At 47.6% G+C, this 21057-nt stretch overlaps 1 protein-coding gene across 1 annotated transcript; it reads left to right on the top strand.

Moving 5' to 3' along the window:
- The first annotated feature begins 470 nt into the window (after positions 1-470).
- Positions 471-7321, top strand: LOC111526337 (PRAME family member 5-like). Its single transcript, XM_023192001.2, has 4 exons — positions 471-514; positions 3453-3761; positions 4442-5020; positions 6760-7321. The coding sequence occupies exons 2-4, from the start codon at positions 3475-3477 to the stop codon at positions 7319-7321; spliced, it is 1428 nt and encodes a 475-aa protein (XP_023047769.1). The 5' UTR covers positions 471-514; positions 3453-3474.
- The last annotated feature ends 13736 nt before the right edge of the window (positions 7322-21057 follow it).

Genomic DNA, 21057 nt, shown 5'->3' with positions numbered 1-21057 from the left:
TACAGGCACCCACCATCATTCCTGGCTAATTTTTGTATTTTTGAAGAGATGCGGTTTCACCATGTTGGCATGGTTGGTCTTGAACACCTGACCTCAGGTGATCCACACAACTTTTCCTCCCAAAGTGCTGGGGTTATAGGCATGAGCTACCTCGCCCGGCCTTGAATGAATGAATTCTTGACTTCCACCCTATCCCTAACACTGTCAATTTCATGATTCATGAATTTAGTATGGATATCTGATATGAATGGATATCTGGCACAATCCATTAATCTGAAGAGAGCCAAAAACACAATCAGGATTAACTGGGTGGAGCTTCAGAAATCCAATCAGATATCACTTGTTGATTGGAAGCTAGCAGTGGATAAGTGGAGAGGCATGGGTGGGAGTTGTGATTAGAAAGGTCAATAAAAGCTTCTGAAGACCCAGAGGAGCGACCCAAAGTCTTCAAGCCTGGAGTTACTGCTTGGTTCTTCCTGAGGTCTGAGCACCCTGCAAGCTCAGTCCACATCTGGTAAGTCCCTAATTTTCTGTAAGGACACTCCCATCTGACCTTCAGCCTGTCTGGGATGGTGACAGTGCAGCCTAAGATGGCACAGAGTTATATCCGGTTTTTTTTTTTTTCTCATATGAACAATTTGAAGGTTTGAATTTTTCCCTCTAAATGCAGTTTTGTCTTTATTTCAAAAAATTGGATTGTGCTTTCGTTTATGTCATTTCATAATTCTTGATGGGAGCAGTGACTCATGCCTGTAACCCCAATACTCTGGGAGGCCAAAGTGGGAGGATCATTTGAGCCCAGGGGTTTGAGACCAACCTGGGAAACATGGCAAAAATGCATCTCTACCAAATATTCTTCTTTTGAGGAGGGGGGATGGAGTCTTACTCTGTTGCCAAGGCTGGAGTGCAGTGGCATGATCTCGACTCACAGCAACCTCCGCCTCCCAGGCTCAAGCAATTCTCATGCCTCAGTCTCCTGAGTAGCTGATATTACATCCATTTGTCACCATGCCTGGCTAATTTTTGTATTTTTAGTAGAGGTGGGGTTTTACCATGCTGGCCAGTTTGGTCTTTAATTCCTGACCTCAAGTGATACACCTGCCTTGGCCGCCCAAACTGGTGGAATTACAGCCGTGAGTCAATGGTGGTCGGCCTCTACAAAAAAAAAATTTACATTAGCCGGGCATGGTGGCATGCATCTGTATTCCCAGTTGTTTGGGTGGCTGAGGTGGGAGAATCGCTTGAGCCCAGAAGATTGAGGTTGCAGTGAGCCATACTCACACCACTGCTGTACTCCAGCCTGGGCAACAGAGTAAGATCCTGTCAAAAAAAAAAAAATCTTAACCAAAGAAGATCGTTGACCTTAATTTTAAACAAATCACATCTTCATTATAACTCTTCCACCTGAATGGAGACATGGGTGTGGGGGTGCCTGCTTATAATACCAGCTATGTGGAAGGCTGAAGCATGAGAATCGCTTGAACCTGGAAGTTGGAGGTTACAGTGAGCCAAGATTGTGCAACTGCACTCCAGCCTGGGCATCAGCTCCCCCTACTCCAACAAATATTAAATTATACCACCCAGGTGATCATTGGATACATGAAGATTTCTACTGTGTTTTCTTAGGAACTGTCATGTCTGTCTTTGTAAAACTGTTTTAACTCTGAAATATTTTGATAAATTTGATGTGGCCAAGGTCCCTCAACAAAGATGCTTTCAAGTTTTTTTCTTTCTGTCTAATGTCAGGAAGAGATTCGACCCTTCCCTATCTCACACTCAAGACTATGAAGGACACATATTAGTAAAACTCCAAGTTTGTGGAGTGAATCAGTGAATGAGTCCTGGACTTTCACCTTATCCCTAAATCTTTCACTTCAGTGGATGAATATCTAATTCAATCCGTTAACCTAGAAGAAAGCCAAAAATTCAACGAGGAGTAACTGAAGTCTAATCAAACGTATTCTCTCTCGCTCTCTCTCTCTCTTTTTGTGTGTGTGTGTGTGTCTGTGAATCTAGCCTATTTCCCAGGCTGGAGTGCAATGGTATAATGTCAGCTCACTGCGACCTCTGCCTCCTGGGTTCAAGTGATCCTCCTGCCTCAGCCTCCCTAATAGTAGTAGCTTGGACTACAGGCGCACACCACTGCACCAGGCTAATATTTGTAATTTTAGTAGAGGTAGGGTTTTACCATGTTGGTCAGCCGGTCTCGAACTCCTGACCTCAGATGATCCACCTTCCTTGGCCTCTGAAAGTGCTGGGATTACAGGTGTGAGTCACCACGCATAGCCAAAGTATTTCATTTTTAATATGTGTAAAAGGTTTGCATTAGAAACATCTGTCTTGTGAATGACGCATAACACTGTCAAATAGCTTTCAAAGCTTCTCACTGAAATTTTCAATAACGAGGTTGGGGTGGAGGCTTATGCCTGTAGACCCAGCACTTTGGGAGGCCAAGTGGGTGGATTGTTTCAGTCTAGGAGTTCAAGACCAGCCTGGACAACATAGTGAAACTCACTCTCTTTACAAAAAGTCAAAAAAAATAAAAGATTAGCTGGTCATGGTGATGCATGCCTGTGGTCCCAGCTACTTGGGAGGCTGAGGTGGAAGAATCCTTTGAGCCTGGGAGGTCAAAGCTGCACTGAGCGGAGATCGCACCACTGCACTCCAGGCTCCGTGACAGAGCAAGATGTTGTCAGAAAGAAAGAGAGAGAGAGAGAAAGAGACAGAGACAGAGAGAGAGAGAGACAGAAAGAAAGAAGGGAGGGAGGAATGGAGAGAAGGAAGGAAGGAAGGAAGGAAGGAAGGAAGGAAGGAAGGAAGGAAGGAAGGAAGGAATGGAGGGAGGGAGGGAGGAAGGAAGGTGGGAGGGAGGGAGGGAAGAAAGAAAGAAAAAAAGAGAAAAGAGGGAGGGAAGGAAGGAAAGAAGGAGAGGGAAAAAACAAAGAAGGGAGGGAGAGAGGGAAAGATGGAAAGAAGAAAGAGAGAAAGAGAAAGAAAGCTTAAATAATGAAAAGAAAACAAATAGAAACCGTTCTAGGGGTGCCCCATGAATGTTCCCAACCCGCTTATTTGTAGGAACTGAGAATGTAGGCATGTAGGCTTGTGACGCTCCCATTCCCAATGTTTTAGAATCTTGAGTAATTAGAAATTTCCCCCAAAGGTGGGAGGGATTAACTTTCAGGTTCCTCCATGCTCACTAGTCACTGGATGGAGCACTGGACAGAGAGGAAGGGCTAGTGCGGGTCCTGCCTCCTCACTGCTTAGGAGATGCTCATGCTGATGCAGCAGAGGCAGAATGCTGGCTCTGTGGCTGCTGATTACAGAGTAGAATTGGAGTAAACTGAGGACTCTTTCACCCTTGCCAGAGCAGTGACTTTGGCCATAGGAGAAGATGAGATTGCAGGGGCTTGGCCTGAGAGTGATGCCTTTTCTCTGGATTTGTCCTGTGGAACTTTTCCTTGCAGATTGGTGAAGATGAGCATCCGGACTCCACCCAGACTTCTGGAGCTGGCGGCGCGGAGCCTGCTGAGGAAACAGGCCTTGACCATGTCCACCCTGGAGGAGCTGCCCACAGAACTTTTTCCCCCGCTGTTCATGGAGGCCTTCAGCAGGAGCCACTGTGAGGCCCTGAAGCTGATGGTGCAGGCCTGGCCCTTCCGCCGCCTCCCTCTGAGGCCTCTGATAAAGATGGGTTGTCTGGAGACCTTCCAAGCTGTGCTCGATGGGCTTGATGCACTGGTTACCCAGGGGGTTCGTCTCAGGTGAGGTGGCCCAGGTGGGCTGGTGGGGAGGGCCCAGGTGTCCAGAGAAGGACCAGATGGGTCATGAGAAGTGGGGAGGCCCAAGAGGGGATGGCGCTGGTGGGAAAGCTCAAAGAGGCCTTGGCCATTCCGCAGCTCCGCAGGGAAAGGACTGCTCACCACCCAGCGTCCATGGAGGTAACAGGAACCTCTCCTCTAGTGGCACTGAAAGGCACCACGAAAAGTAAGAACTGGGCCGGGCGTGGTGGCTCACAGTGTAATCCCAGCACTTTGGGAGGCCAAGGCAGGCAGATCACGTAGGGTCAGGAGTTTGAGACCAACCTGTCCCAACATGGTGAAACACTGACTCTACTAAAACTACAAAAATTAGCTGGGCATGGTGACAGGAGCCTGTAATCCCAGACACTTGCCACGTTGAGGCAGCAGAATCATTTAAACCTGGGAGGTGGAGGTTGCAGTCAGCTGAGATCACACCACTGCACTCCAGCCTGGGTGACAGAGGGAAACGTTGTCTAAAAAAAGAAAAGTGGAACTGGGCAGGATCCAAGGGGAAAACAGGGTGGAGAATAGTCAGAGAGAGGGAGAAGAAGCAGGGAGGGGAGTAGCTGCTATCCAGGATGTGGAGTATAAGTTCAGAAGTGAGTCCTTACCTTCTCAGCCTCGCCTCTATTTTCCCACAGGAGGTGGAAGCTTCAAGTGCTGGATTTACAGGATGTCAGTGAGAACTTCTGGATGGTTTGGTCTGAATCCGTGGCCCATGAGTGCTTCCCCAATGCCATGAGGAATAGAAAACCAGTGCAGGACTGTCCAAGCATGAGAGGACAGCAGCCCTTCACTGTGTTCATAGACCTGTGGCTCCAGACCGGGACTCTGGATGAATACCTCACCTGCCTCCTTCTGTGGATCAAGCAGAGGGAAGATTTACTACACCTGTGCTGTAAGAAGCTGAGAATTTTGGGAATGCCCTTCCACAATATCAGAAGCATCCTGAAAATGGTGAACCTGGACTGTATCCAGGAGGTGGAAGTGAATTGCAGTTGGATACTGCCCATCCTGGCACAGTTTACCCCATACCTGGGCCAGATGGGGAATCTTCAGAAGCTCGATCTCTCCCACGTGGATGTCTCTCACTACGTTTCCACAAAGCAGAAGGAGTTTGTTACCCAGTTCAACTCTCAGTTCCTCAAGCTGCGCTACCTCCAAAAGCTTTATATGAACTCTGTTTCTTTCCTCAAAGGTCACCTGGACCAGCTACTCAGGTGAGGGACGGTGGTGAGCTTTCTCTGCAGACCACAGCAGAGCCTATGTTACAGTAAACGCTAGTGGGCATCTACTGAGAGCCAGCCCATGAGGATGTAACAATGAAGGGGACACTAGAATGTCCATGTATTGTCCCGTTGGTGGCTCTGTCCTGAAATGGGTATCATGCAACCATCCCAATAAAGGCAGAGGAATCAACTGGGGGAGATGCTATAGAGAGGCTGCCATGCTAGGAAGCCAGCTACTGGAAGGTTCAGATCTAGTGAGGGTGCCTTTCCGAATTCTTCCTGAGGATGTGTGTCTAAGTTAAGATGATGAAAAATAGGCCAGGGATGGTGGCTCATGCCTGTAATCCTAGCACTTAGGGAGTCTGAGGCAAGAGGATAACTTGAGCCTAGGAGTTTAAGACCAGTCTGGGTAACATAGCAAGACCCCTGTCAGGAATGAATAAATGAAAATAAAAACAAATGAGATAATTTTTTTTCTTTGAGAAGGAGTTTCACTTTGATTGTCCAGGCTAGAGTGCAGCTGTGACCTCTCAGCTCCCCGCAACCCCCGCCTCCCGGGTTCAAGCGATTCTCCTGCCTCAGCCTCCTGCGTACCCAGGATTACAAGCGTGGGCCACCACACCTGGCTAATTTTTATATTTTAAGTAGAGACAGGGTTTCACCATGTTGGCCAGACAATCCTCAAACTCTTGACCTCACGTGATCCACCCGCCTCGGCCTCCCAAAGTGCTGGGATTACAGGCTTGAGCCTCCGTGCCCAGCCAACAAGATAGTTGTTAAGAAGATGATGGGAAGTGAGGAAGCGAAGTGGGCACCGTAGAGGAGGATGCTCAGCAAACCTGCACATTTCAGAACATCAGCTCTGTGCCCCACAGCTTGGTGAACACGAATGATTCCATCTCTAATTCCCTGTCGTAATGGGTTGTTTTGAGATCCAGGTAAATTAATTACCTAGGAAATGCATGACTCTGAAACAGAGGTCAGGGAGCAGGCGCAAAGAGTGGTGAAAGTGACAGATGGTTTGCTGATGATACAGGCATGTGAGGGACGCCTGCAGCCTGCCCACCCCAGCTGATGTTGCAGGATCCTGTCTGGGTTTGTCCCTTCTGCCTGTGTCTCCGCTGGGCTCGTGTAGCCCAGAGATGTGGTTTTTCTGCCTGACAGATGAGGAAAGGAAGCTTTAGGGATTCTGTGAACTTGATCCATTCCTATAAATGATGGTGAAAAGACTCAGCCTCAAATGGATCTTTCTATTTTTATTTTTTTGATACAGAGTCTCGCTCTGTCACCCAGGCTGGAGTGTAGTGGCAGGATGTCTGCTCACTGTAACCTCCATCTCCTGGGTTCAAGCAATTCTCCTGCCTCAGCCTCCCAAGTAGCTGGAATTGCAGGCGCCCGCCACCACACATAGTTAATTTTTGCATTTTTAGTAGAGACAGTGTTTTGGCATGATCGCCAGGATGGTCTCAAACTCCTGACCTCAAGTAATCCACCAGTCTCAGCCTCCCAAAGTTCTGAGATTACAAGTGTGAGTTACTGTGCTGGGCCTAAAATGGAATTGACCTCAGTGGCAAAGCTCCTCATCACGCAGCATCCTAAGTGTTGACCAGACAATCAGCATGACCCTGGGCTTGGGCAAAATAGTCTTTTCCCTTCACCTTGACATTTCCCACCACCCTCAGCTCACCCCTACAATTCCCCAGAACTAACTTCTTGTTCTGTCTCCCCAGCTGTCTGAAGACCCCATTAAAGATTCTCGCAATAACTAACTGTGTGCTTTTGGAATCAGACTTGAGGCATCTGTCCCAGTGCCCGAGTGTCAGTCAACTGAAGACCCTGGACCTGAAGGGCATCAGACTAGCCAATTTCTGTCTTGTGCCTCTTCAAGTTCTGCTAGAAAAAGTTGCAGGCACCCTTGAGTACCTGGACTTAGATGACTGTGGCATCGTAGACTCCCAAGTCAGCACCATCCTGCCTGCCCTGAGCCGCTGCTTTGAGCTCACCACCTTCAGCTTCTGTGGAAATCCCATCTCCATGGCCACCCTGGAGAACCTTCTGTGCCACACAATCAGACTCAACAACTTATGCCTGGAGCTGTATCCTGCCCCGCGGGACAGTTTTGATGCTGATGGTACTCTCTGCCGGAGCAGATTTGACCAACTGAGGGCTGAGCTGATGGGGAGAGTGAGGGATTTAAGGCACCCCAAGAGGATCTTGTTCTGTACTGACTACTGCGCTGACTGTGGCAACAGGACATTTTATGGCCTGGACATAGATCAATGCTGCTGTTGAATACCTGCCAGTTTGGGTGGATATATCAAATGCTTTCTTCTGGACACTTGGAAACTAAAACCTAGGTCTTGGGTACATCCTAAAGGGAGCACAGAAACCACCGTTTCAGACACCAGCTCTGAAAGTGGGAAAGGAAAAGTGATCAAGCAGGGGCCGGACTTGGGGGAAATGTTGACATGGATTCAATGGGACTTTGGGGACCTGTGTCCTGTAGAGTCAAAAATGGGAACATGAATGTCTAGAGTGCAATTCAGGCTTGAGAATACATGAGGGAGTTCCCCTTCCATGGATGGTTGTAAAGAAACAGTCAGAAATAAAGGGAAACTAAGTGGAAACTGTCTGGTGCCCTCTATTGTCAAGTAACCTGCTTTCCAGTTTAAGCCTCAGGAATCTTCAGTTATTGATGAAAAAATAAAGGGGGGGGACTAGGTTGTCCAATCAATAAGATGCAACCCAAGAAAATCAAGGCATTTACATGAAATTTGGTTATTTTAATCAATTTCCTCCCTTTCTTATTTTTGAGACAGAGTTTCACTCTTGTTGCCTAGGCTGTAATGTGGAGTGCAATGGCAACATCTCGGCTCACTGCAACCTCCATCTCCAGGGTTTAAGAGATTCTCCTGCCTCAGCCTCCCAAGTAGCTGGAATTACAGGCATGTGCCACTATGCCCAGCTCATTTTTGTATTTTCAGTAGAGACAGAGTTTCATCACTATGTTGGTCAGGCTGGTCTCAAACTCCTGACCTCAGGTCATCCACCCAACTCGACCTCCCAAAGTGCTGGGATTCCAGGTGTGTGTGAGCCACTGCGTCCAGCTCTTCTTTGTTTGTTTTTTAAAGGTGTCGCTCTGTCACACAGGCTAGAGTGCAGTGGCACAATCATAGCTCACTGCAGCCTCAATCTCCTGGATTCAAGCTATCCTCCCACCTCAGCCTCCTGAGTAGCTAGGACTACAGGCATGTGAACCACCAGGCCTGGATGCTTCTTTTAGTTGAGACAAGTTCTCGCTTTGTTGCCCAGGATGATCTGGAACTCCTGAGCTCAAGTGATTCTCCTGCGTGGGCCTCCCAAAGTGCAGGGATTATAAGTGTTGGCCACCACACTCGGCCTTCTCCAGTTCTTCACTTCTCTTTAGACATCTGTTACCTCCTTGTTAGTTTCTGTGGCTGTTCAGTAGGTTGATACACACTAGGTGGACACCCAGGGTCTGGAACATTAGTGGGCAAGAACAGTGAGCCAATCCACATGGACAGCACCCTCTTCTCAGAGTCTTTCACTGCTCACCAGATGCTGAGACCTTGGCCACTCCTTGTGAGTCTCCACATGGTTCCAGAAGCCTTAGATGGTGGACGTCAGCTTCACTGCACAAGGAGCTACTCTATTCCTGCTGACCTGGAAGGGAATGTCCATATTGTGTATTAGCTGGAGCCTCTGGGCGGCACCAACCCTTGCTTGTTCCCCTGATGAATAGCAGCCCTTCTTGAATTGAACTGGTTGTAGCCAGTAAAGACAGCCACATTCCCTTCAAGTAAAATACTAAAACTATACAGGCATGTAACACTTTTTAAATATTTCCATCTGACATTTAAAAAGTTACATCTTCTTGGGGAACTAGGTTAGATCGAGGAGAGATTTTCTCATAATGCTCCCCCACCCTGCCTCGCCCTCCGCAATCAGGAAGAGACTAGAGCAGCGTGTTTTGGAATCTCACATCATCAAACGGTGGAGAACGATCAAGTGCCTGTGGGTGATGAGTGATCTCCCTGTGCTGAGGAAGCCTGCATAATGGGCACCCAAGTGAAGGATCCTGCTGAGGATTCAGGGGCTGGTGTTGCTGTCAGGGATCTTAGCCAAGAGCCTCAGGTTCCCTATAAAATGAGGATGGTGTTGTCCAACAGCTTATGGGACCCTGGTAGAATCCAATAAGATGGTTCATGTTTAGGGCTTGGCATGGGGCCTGGCATACAGTAAGATCAATACATCTTGATCTTTTATCTCTTCTCAGCAGAAGTCCCAGCATTTTCCACATTTCAATCTCACCTCCTATTCCTGACAACAGGGAGGCAACAGGAACCCAAGGCATGCAATGGGGCTCAGCTTCTTCAAGTCACCGCAAATTTCATCATGATTCTTCCAAACAGCAAAGCCCCAGGAGCCAGCAGGGGGCATGGTGGGCAGTTCAGGACTTGATTCATTCCTAATGATTATAAGATCAAAATTTCCAGTCCGTCAGTCTCGGGTGCCATCTGCTGGTAGATCAGATCATATGGTGTAATTTAGTGTTGCAAGGATCATATTTTATGGTATTTTTAAAATTTTACTATTCTGAGCCAGGCGTGGCGGCTCATGCCTGTAATCTCAGCACTTTGGGAGACCGAGGCAGGTGGATCCCCTGAGGTCGGGAGTTCGAGACCAGCCTGACCAACATGAAGAAACCCCTTCTTTCCTTAAAATACAAAAAATTAGCCAGGCATGGTGGCACATGTCTGTAATTCCAGCTACTCGGGAGAGTGAGGCAGGAGAATCCCTTGAACCTGCGAGGTGGAAGTTGCAGTGAGCTCATGCACTCGTGGCCTAGGATTCAGCTCCCAAATGACGAGAAGAAAGCTCTAAATACATCCACCCTGATGGACAGGCATTCAGCAGAGGCAATAACTGGGCTCCGGGTCATAGGAGGCCCGGATGCCACAGCGAGGGCAGGGGACAGTGCTGAACGCAATAATCTTGGGCTGCCTTAAGTCCCTCAGTGTCTTCATCAGCTCAGCCCCAAGTTGAGCAAATCTCCCCCAGGAGAGAGCACCCTGGGCATCATAACTCTCCAGAGGGGCAGGCACAGCTCCAGGCTCAGCTTGCTCAGCCCGACGGTGTGGCGCAACAGGTTCTCCAGGGCGGCCACGGAGATGAGGTTCCCACAGAAGCTCAAGGTGCTGAGCTGGGAGCAGCGGCTCAGGGCAGGCAGGATGATGCTGAGTTGGGAGTCCGTGATCCCACAGTCCTCTAAGTCCAGGGTCTGCAGGGTGGCCTCAACTTGCTCTAGCAGAACGGCGAGGGGTTCAGGGCTGAAATGGGTCAGTGTGATGCCCCTCAGGTCCAGCTCCTTTAGCTGACGGATGCTTGGGCACCAAGAGAGATGCTTCAAGTCCGACTCTGACAGCAGGCAGTCGGTCATGACGACTGTCTCCAAGGGGGGAGCCAGAGGTACTAAGGGAAAGAATAAAGCCAAGTCAGGGAGTGCGTGGCTAGAGATGCTGGTGGGGCTGGAATAAGGGAGGAGGAAGGAGGTGGCAGCAGGGCAGGGGCCAGGTTCTCTGGCTCTCACAGAGCCATGTCCCTAAACGGCTGCGGCCTTGTGCCTGAGACCCTGGGGGGACTGGGACCCAGAATGACTCTGTGAGTTCCCAAGGCCGTTCATGTACCCTGGTCTCCATGAGGTTCCAGTGGCTGCCCCACCCTGCCCCAGGAGCACAGAGTCAGTCCAGTGGGGAGTCCTGGAGAGGGAGCACAGGTGGCAAGCATCCATCCTGAGTGCAGAGACAAGGGACAGGTCACTGGGAAGCAGCCTTGGTGTGAGGCCAGGGGAAGGGATGCTCTCTGAAAATTGTGCATTTCTGTCTCCTCGCTCATCACAGCCTCGTGGAACAGGGAGGACTGGACTTTTCAGGAGGGAATGAGGGAGAATGGAGTCTGGCCCAGAGTCCCTGTCATCGAAGAGACCCCAAATCTCCTCCTGCAAGCCACAGGAATGTCTTGGGGCATGGAAGTCAAAACAGGGCCCACCAGCCTGCCCAGCACCTCCCTGTGGAAGGAGAAAGTGCACATTGATTCTCAGTCAGAAAAATCCTGCCATGTCCAGTGCTGAGCAGCGTCACGAGACCCTGGAGGGGAGACTCTGGGTCAAATTTTCAGGGAAGATTCTGGCATATGTCACCCGCCAACATGCAGTGCCTTCCTGTCCCTCCTCTCCCCTTGATTCATTCAAAAACCTTTACTGAGTGCCTGGGATGTGCCATATACTATTCTCAGTGCTACTGAGGAAGACAAACAGAAAGCAAAGAATCTGGAAAATGAACTCAACAGAGTACACGTGGCTCAGCACTGCAGCCCAGGTCAGAAAAAAATGACTATGCAGGATGAAATGTGCAGAGTGATCTTAATAATCCATGGGGAAAAATGACATATGTCCCATGTCCTTTAATCACTTTTTGTTGAATATGAAGAACTCTCTCACTGCTGAATAAAAACAGACAGGTAAGTGGAAAACATTAGTAAAACTAATATTTATTAAGTACAACGTAATTCAAAACACTGAGAATCCAAGGACTTGATTTCTTTGAAACAACTTGCCAAGGCAGTTTGAACAGTGATCATCTTCCTCCTGGGCACAGCACCACAGAGGCAGCCGCTGTCTTCTCCCGCTTGGAGAATTCTCCTACTTTCTTTAAGTTTGAATGGGCCGGGGAGTCTGGAGGAGTTTGTTCATCTTGGGTTGGGGGTGCATGAGGAGTTGGTAGGGCGCCTGTGGCCACATCCTCTGGGATCAGGAGGAGACAGTGGCGCCAGGACCACCAGGTTTGTGCCTCAGGTGATCCCTCTTCCTCCTTTGGATGTGGGGTTTGGGAGAAGGTTTGGGGTCCTTGCCCATCCCCATTGGCTCTTCTAGGGAAGACGCATGTGTGGGACCTGCAGGTGGCCCTGTGCAGGAAGGGATCCCAGAACCCACGCAGTCCATGTAGAGCAAGGTTTCCTCCTGCAGACTGCAGGAGCCCTGGACCTCCTCACAACTCCCAGAGCCTGGGGTTGGGGACACCCCTGGAGGCAAATGCATGGAGCTTTGGCAAAGGCAGGGCTGTGGGAAGGAAAGGATGCAGGAGTCCCTGAAGCTCCAGGGCCAGAGGAACGTGAGAGTAGGGGAGGCATCACAGGGAGAAAGGTCCAGGGCTCCTTCCATGCCCTGAAGTCCCAGCGTGTTTTCCTCTCTTCCACCTTCTCCCTGGGCTCTTGCGTCTGGGAGTCAGGGCTGGCTCAGCAGGAGCCCTTTGGGGAGTGGGAAGGATGTAGGGCCTCAGGGTCTTGAGTTCAACTTTTCACATCAACCTCAAATGAGGGATTTTACCAAGTGCCCTCTTGTGCACAGATCCCATGTCTTCTTGCTGAACTCATGGGAGATGTGTCCTGCCAGGGATATGGAATGTTTTACTTTTCTGTGCTATGGGGGCAGCTCATCCTGGAGAGCTGTGACTTTTCTAGGTGGTCACACACACATACACACATACGTACCATGAGGTCATTGCAGCAATGCCCACTGGACCTGGGGTTCTCTCATAGCTCCCAGTTGATAAAAGCCTCCTTTCCACTCATCTGAGAACTGGGGTCATCGGCCTCCTTCTGTCTCATTTCACTCAACATTTGTCCTAGCCCCTGACAATGTGCTGCTCACTTTAATGCTTTGTCATAAAATTCCACAGTCAGAGGCTTGTGCGAGAGCTGGGGTCCAGAGCATCAGGTCTAATGTTTACTATGTTTATTTTCACTGCACAATCTGTTATTCCAAATAAATTTTACAAATAAAATAGAAATACACAAACTACCAGCATTACTCTAATACCAAAACCAGACAAGGACACAACCAAAAGAGAAAACCACAGGCCAGTATCCCTGATCAACACACACGTGAATATCCTCTAAAAATACTAGCTATCTGAAATCAGTAACAATTAAAAAGATTATTTACACTCATCAAGTAAGACTCATCTCCATGGTGCAAGGATGGTTCAACATACAAAAATAAATAAATGTGATTTATCATGTTAGCAGAACCAAGAACCGGAATTATACGATCATTTCAATAGATGCTGAAAAATCATTCAAAAAAATCCAACAATTCTTTATGATAAAAGCATTCCACAAAGTGGGTATAGAGGAACACAATTCAAAATAGTGAATGGCGTTTTTCACAGACCCAAAACCAACATCATACTGAATGAGGAGAAATTGAAAGCCTTTCTTCTGAAATCTGGAACAAGACCAGGATGTTCACTTTCACCACTGTTTTTCAACATAATACTGGAAGTCCTGGGCAGAGCAATAAGCCAAGAGAAAAAAAATAAAGGGCATCCAAGTTGGAAAAGAAGAATTCAAATTAACCTTGTATGCAGATGACATGATCTTATATTTATAAAAACCTAAAGACTTTAACAAAAAGTGTGTTGCAGTAAAATTGTAGGATATAAACTCAACATACAAAAATCAATAGCATTCATATATGCCAACAGCAAACAATCTTAAAGATTTTTTAAGAAATCAAGAAATCACTTCTATTATCAACAGCTACAAAGAATATAAAATACCTAGGAATTCATTTAACCACAGATGTGAAAGATTAATACAAGGAAAACTATAAAACACTGGTGAAAGAAATTGAAGAGGATACAAGAAAAAACAGAAGGCTATTTTATGCTCGTAGATACGAAGAATTAATATCATTAAAAATGAAAATGCTACCCAAAGCAACTTACAAACTCAATGAAATTCCTATCAAAATACTAATGACATTCTTCACAGAAATAGCAAAAATAATTCTAAAATTTTTATATGGAACCTCAGCAGACTCTGAATAGCTGAAGCCACCCTGACCAAAAAGAACAAAACTAGAGGTGTCACATTACCTGACTTCCAAATATAATACAAACCTATAGTAACCCAATCAGCACGGTACTGGCGTAAAAATAGACATATAAACCAATGGAACAGAATAGCAGATTCAGATATAAATTTCACACATTTGCAGCCAACTCATTTTTGACAAAGGCAGTAAACCCATATACAACTGGGAAATGGCAGTCCCAGGTGCAGAATGGAAGTCGATCCCTATCTTTCACTGTATACAAAAATCAAGTCAAAGTGGTTTAAAGTCTTGGGCTGGCGCGGTGGCTTATGCCTGTAATCCCACCACTTTGGGAGGCTGGAGTGGACAGATCATGAGGTCAGAAGATCGAGACCATCCTGGCCAACATGAAACCCTGTCTCTACTAAAAATACAAAAATTAGCTGGGCATGGCAGCACCTGCCTGTAGTCCTAGCTACTCTGGAGGCCAAGGCAGGGGAACTGCTTGAACCTGGGAGGTGGAGATTGCAGTGAGCCAAGATCGCACCACTGCACTCCAGCCTGGCAACAGAGTGAGACTCCATCTAAAAAAAAAAAAAAAAAAAAAAAAAGGCAAGTGGTTTAAAGTCTTAAATCTAAGACCTGAAATTATGAAGCCAGAAGAAAAACCTGAAAAAATACTCCAAAACATTGATTGGGGCAAAGATGTTCTGTGTAAGACTAAGACCTAAAATTATGAAACCAGGAGAAAAACTTGAAAAAATGCTCCAGAACATTGGTTGGGGCAGAGATATTTTGTGTAAGGCCTCAAAAGCATAGGCAATCAAAGCAAAAATAGACAAATGGGATTACATCAAGGTAAACAGCTTCTTCTGCACAACAAGGGAAACAATCAAAGTGAAGAGATGACCCACAGAATGGGAGAACATTTTTACAAACTACCCATCTGGCAAGAGACTAACTAGAATATGCAAGGAGCTCAAACAAGTCAATGGGAAAAAATCAAATGATCCTATTTTTAAATGGGCAAAAGTTCTGAATAGACATTTTTCAAAAGATGGCACACAAATGGCCAATAGATATATGAAAAATGCTCAATATCACTAATAATCAGAGAAAGGCAAATCAAAACCACAATGACATATCATCTTATCCCAGTTAGAATGGCTTTTATCAAAATGACAAGAAATAACTGATGCCCATGAGTATATGGAGAAACGAGAACTCTTGTACGTTGTTGATGGAAATGTAAATTAATTAGTATAGCCCCAGGCCGGGCGCGGTGGCTCAAGCCTGTAATCCCAGCACTTTGGGAGGCCGAGACGGGCGGATCACGAGGTCAGGAGTTCGAGACCATCCTGGCTAACACGGTGAAACCCCGTCTCTACTAAAAAATACAAAAAGCTAGCCAGGTGAGGTGGCTGGTGCCTGTAGTCCCAGCTACCCAGGAGGCTGAGGCAGGAGAATGGCGTAAACCCGGGAGGCGGAGCTTGCAGTGAGCTGAGATCTGGCCACTGCACTCCAGCCCAGGCGACAGAGCGAGACTTCGTCTCAAAAAAAAAAAAAAAAAAATTAGTATAGCCCCTATAGAAACTGCATGGGGGTTCTCCAAAAAACTAAAATTACCATATGATCCAGCAATCCCATTACTGGGCATATATCCAAAAGAAAGAAAATCAGTATATCAAAGAGATGTCTGCCCGACCATGTTTATTGCAGTACTATTTACAATATCCAAAACATGAAATCAACTTAAGTGTCCATGAATGGATTAATGGATACAGAAAATGTGGTACATATATCTATACAATGAAATATCATTCAGTCATTAGAAATGAAATTTTGTCATTTTCAGCAATATGGATGGAACTGCAGGTCATTAGGTTCAAATAATCATTATGTAAAATAATGTCATTATGTAAAATAATCCAAGCACAGAAAGACAAATAATGCATGTTCTCACTTATACGTGGGAGCTTAAAAAGTGGATATCATGATGATAGAGAATAAAGTGGTGGTTACCAGAGGCGGGAAAGAGTTGGGTGCGAGGGGTGGGTGAATAGAGGTTAGTTAACAGGTACAAATATACACTTAGAAGAAGTAAGAACTGGAGTTTGATAGATCAGTAGGGATAGTATAGTTAACATTAAGTGTGCATTTCAAAATAGCTAGAAGAGAATAATTGGAACGTTCCCAGTGTAAAGAAAAGAAATATTTAAGGTGGCAGATATCCAAATTATTTTGATTTGATTATATAAATGTATCAAATGGTCACATGTATCTCAAAAGTATGTACAACTATTACGTATCGACAAAAATAAATTAATTAAAAAACAAAAAAGAATTAGACTAGCTCAGCCTAGTGCCATGGTTGCCAAAGTTCAGTCCTCAGGCCAGCAGCACTGGCTTCCCCTGGGAACTCATTAGAAACCCAGCTTCTCAGCCCCACCTGATGCTCAAGGGGTGGGCCTAGCATCTGTGTTTCAACAAGCCCCCAGGTGAAGCTGATGTGGCTCACGTTTGAGAACCACTGGTTGGGTTGAAGCAGGGCTGTAGGAAATAGACTCCCACTGGCTTGATCTTCCTTTGGGAACAGTTGGGGAGAACCTCCGCCCTGGTCAACTGGAGCCTCTGCTGTTGGTTGTGCACTCCTTCTTGTTGATCTGGTTGCACTGTTGACCTTGAACACAATACTCCGGCTCAACTGAGTTTCTAGTCACTCTCACATTCACAGTGACTTTTTAATGTGTGTGGGTGGAAGGTGAGGCAGTGCTGACCAGGTGAGGGCAGCCACAGTCTGTGGTCCTCTTCAGATTCCCCCTGCCCCTGCCCCTTGACCATCCCAGCTGCATGGAAAGGACCAGATACATTGGGGGTAGGAGGGGGGTAAGTGACTGAGCAGGTGTCAAGTGCACAGAACTTTTCTCTCCTCATCCCTCCTAGAATGTCCATATCCTCATCCTGGAACCTCTGAATATGTTAGTTTCGATGCAGAAGGAATTTTATAGGTGTGATTAAATTAAGGATCTTGAGACGGGGGTTATCTTGGGTTATCCAGGGAACCCAGTATAGTCACAGGGATCCTTGTAAAGGGAGAGAGAGGAAGGAAGAGGCTGCACTGCGGGCTCTCCACAGGCTGATGGCGGCGCCAGATGGGGATGTGCCCTAGAAGCTGGAAAAGACAAGGAAACAATTTGCCCCAGACCCTCTAGAAGGAACACAGCCCTGGGGACCCACTGTAGACTCTTACCCATAAGAGAACTGCAAGAGGATAAATGTGTGTTGTTTTAAGCACTGAGCTTGTGATATTTTGTGATTATTTTAAACCACTGAGCTTGTGATATTCTGAATAAATGTGCATTTATTCACCTTTATAATAAGAACCGTCAAATAAACATGTCTTGCTTTAGGGCACTGAGTTTGTGGTATTTTGTTCCAGCGGCAATAGGAGACAGACACTCAGTCTTTCTGGACTTCTAAGGAACCTGCTGAGCTTCTTCCCAAGTCAGAGGCTTCACTCGTGCTTCCCCGCATGGCCCAGGCCACCCTCTCTTCCCTCCCCACCTGTCCCTTCAGCTGGGCAATCTCCCTCAGCTCTCTGGCCTTGACCTACCTGATTCTCCCTGGCCCTACCTAGACAGGCCAGGTCCTCATTCATCACCCGTCAACCCCTGCCCGTTGCTCACATGACATCCTTTACTTTTGCACAAGCTTGTCCAACCCTCTGCCTGCAGGCTGAATGTGGCCCAACATAAATTTGTAAACTCACTTAAAACTTTATGGTATTTTTTTGCAATTTTTTGTTTTTTAGCTCATCAGCTATTGTTAATGTTAGTTTTTTGTTGTTGTTGTTTTTGGGATGGAGTCTCACTCTGTCACCCAGGCTGGAGTGCAGTGGCACTATCTCGGCTCACTGCGAACTCTGCCTCTAGAGTTCAAGTGATTCTCCTGCCTCAGCCTCCTGAGTAGCTGGAATTACAGGCGTGCACCACTGTGTCCGGCTCAGTTTTGTATTTTTAATAGAGACAGTAGTAGAGACTTTTCAATCTGGTGGCATGGATGGTGGAAGCTGTGTCTCTGCAGACTTTGGGAGAGAAATGAACCCCTTGAGGGATCCTGCACCATCCCCAGGACCCCAGCGAGAATCCTGCCCTTTGGGGGGTATTTCTACCATGTTCTTGTTGCCTGTGCTTCTGAAGGTGCTCCTCTGCTGTCTAGGTCAGGGCAGCCTTTGGAACCCATCTGAAGGGACGGCCTGACCTCAATTCCGCTCACAGAATTTCTACTGGGATTCCAAAGCTTCTCCTGGGCTTTTCATCAGGGTTTCTAAAATATTTCTGAACTTCTGTTTTCCTCCCCAAGCCTGCGCTGTCGGGGAAGCCGAGTCCTCTGCTTCCTGGAAATGTCAGCCAATCTCTCCTGCACCCAGGAGTATGGCCACAAACAATACTAAGACATATTCTCCCTGGAATCAGCAGTGACCAATCAATTCTTCCCAAATTCTGCTGAGCTATTTGGATGCACCCAGGAAGGCACAAAGCAGGCAGCTCCTCAACTGCTACTCTGGACCTAAAGTGGCACCCGGGACCGATGGAGGGAACCTTGTCTAACTTGCACAGGAAGACCTGACTCCTCTGGTTTTCCTAGAAGTGCCAGGCTGTTGGCAAAGCCTGGGACAGGTCCTGGTGCAGGGGCCATCCCTTCCCAGGCTCCCCTGGCCCAGTCTTACAATCGATGAGGCTGCACCTGGAAAGCAGTGTGTCTGTTTCTGAGTCAGGGCTTTTCCTTGCCTGTGGTGTTTGCCCTCTGTGCATTTCTAACAGTCAAAAATCTCTGATCAGGCCCTGCTGGCCTCCTCTAGTCCTCAGGAGGGTCTCATTCCAGATCGCATTTATGACTATCTTTCACAAGACCAGGGGCTGCCCCTCTTTTTTCCGCCAAAAAAGATCTGAGGAGAAGGTCACTCTGAGAGAGGACAGTGGTGGGGGAAGTCTGGGAACTCACTGCAGGCTGCATGGAGCCAGGGGGACTAAGGACAAGAACAGGGTCCAGAAAGGGAGTGGCCCAGAGGAGCTGATGGGGGCCAGAGTAAGTGCGGAGGAGAAAGACAGCAGCAGGGTTGGGGCCGGGTTCTCTGGCTTTCACAGAGCTGTATCCCTGATAAATTGGGGACTTGGGTCTGCGACCCCGAAAGGACTTGGGCCTGGTTGTGGGGCTGTGAGTTTTGAAGGCCCTTTGATTTCGCCCTGGTCTACATGAGGTTCCAGTGGCTGCCCGACCCCACCCCAGGGGCAGAGAGTCAGTCTAGCGGGGAGACCTGGGGAGAGAGAGTCGGTGGTGAGCACCCACCCTGGATGCAAAGACAAGGGACAGGTCAAAGGGAGGGAGCCTTGGTGTGAGGCCAGGGGAAGGGAGGCCCTTTGGATATGGGGCAGTTCTGTCTCTGCACTTGTCACAGCCTCGCAGGACTGTGAGAATTGAACTTTGCAGGAGGGAATGAGGCAGAATGGGGTCTGGACTGGAGTCCCTGTCATCCAAGTGATCCCCTATCTACTCCTGCAAACCAGGGGAAGGTCTTGCTAGATGTAAGTCAATCCCGGGCCTATCAGGCTGCCTGGCACTTTCTCATGGATCCAGAAGGAGCACAGTGATCCTCGGTTGAAAACATCTTGCCTTGCCCAGGGCTGAGGATTGTCAGGTGGCCCTGGATGGGGAGACTCTGGGGAAAAACCACAGAGAAGATTTTGGTACACTTGACACTCTTAACGCCCAGTGCCTCCCCTTCCTATTAGTCGGGTGCGGCAGCAGGAGAATCACTTGAACTTGGGAGACGGAGGTTGTGGTGAATTGAGCCTATGTCATTGCACTCCAACCTGAGTGGGCAAAAAGAGCAAAACTCCATCTCAAAACAACAACAACGATAACAACAAAACTTCCACTGAGTGACTGGGATGCGCCACCTGCTATTCTGGGTGTAATGTATTATTTTACAAGTTGGATTTGTGGTCTGTCTCACCTGAGTGCATTCTGAGATTTAGTGCTTATTTTACCTGATATAAGTATAACTACTTTTGCAATTTTTTGGTTTCCAGTTGCATGGAATATCTTTTTTCACCCCTTCATTTTCAGTCTACATGTATCCTTCTAGGTGAAGTGAGTTTCTGAAAGACAGCATATAGTGGGGTCTTATTTTATTCATTCAACCACTATATATCTTTCCATTGAAGAATTGTGACCTCTTATATTCATTGCTAATATTGTCTTTCTTTGTATTTAAGTAATTTACTCTGTTTTGGAATCCTTGGGATGTCACTTTTCTGGACAGAAACTGTTGCTGGGCACCTTTGCAACAGTTTTGATTGGGTCCTTCTCCCCACTCAGCCTGGTAGACTAGGCTTGGCTCATGATTCAGGTCTGGATCACATGCCGATTAAAGGTAGGTCGGGGTGGGTCGGGGGGTGGCAGGGTTTGGCCACTTTGCACAGTCACTGGCTGCTGCAGCAGTGGGGCAGGCAGTTCCAGGTGCCAGCACGGATGCCAGATCACTACAAGCCTGCAACTGAACCAGTTGCAGCACAATCAGCTTTCACGGCTTGCACTTGAGTACATGGTGGGGTCTGAAACTTGGAAATGCCAGGAACTGCAGAACCCTCCAAAGAGAGTCACAGCCTTGGCCCACAAAGCTCCCATGCCTGGGCTGCTGGATGAGTAGCAGCTCTTCACTTTTTATCTTCACCCGCAACATGGTGAGCAAGAGGCGTGGTTCAGCTTCGTTTGTGTTTTTGCTCTTTTAGCTGCACCATTAGGTGGGTCCCAAATTCTTGTCCCACATACAGGAAGAATGAAGTACACAGACAAGTGGAGGATGAGCAAGATAACCAGGAGCTTTACTGAGTGATAGAACAGCTCAGAGACCCACAGCGGGTAGTTTCTTTCTGCAGCCAGGGTGTCCTCATGAGTGCTCAGCTCTGAGAAGAGAAGAGGCCCTGGAGTTGTTCCATCATCACCACAGTTCTCAGTAGAGAGGAGGCCCTGAAGTGGGTTGTCACTCTCTCCAGGAAAGTCATCTTATCATCTCCACAGCTCTCAACACAGAGGAGGCCTGAAGTGGGTTGTTTTGCCTGCAGGAAAA

Source organism: Piliocolobus tephrosceles, chromosome 1, assembly GCF_002776525.5.
Source record: "Piliocolobus tephrosceles isolate RC106 chromosome 1, ASM277652v3, whole genome shotgun sequence".
In the NCBI taxonomy this organism is placed as follows: Eukaryota; Metazoa; Chordata; class Mammalia; order Primates; family Cercopithecidae; genus Piliocolobus; species Piliocolobus tephrosceles.
This window is presented reverse-complemented; position numbering and strand designations above follow the sequence as displayed.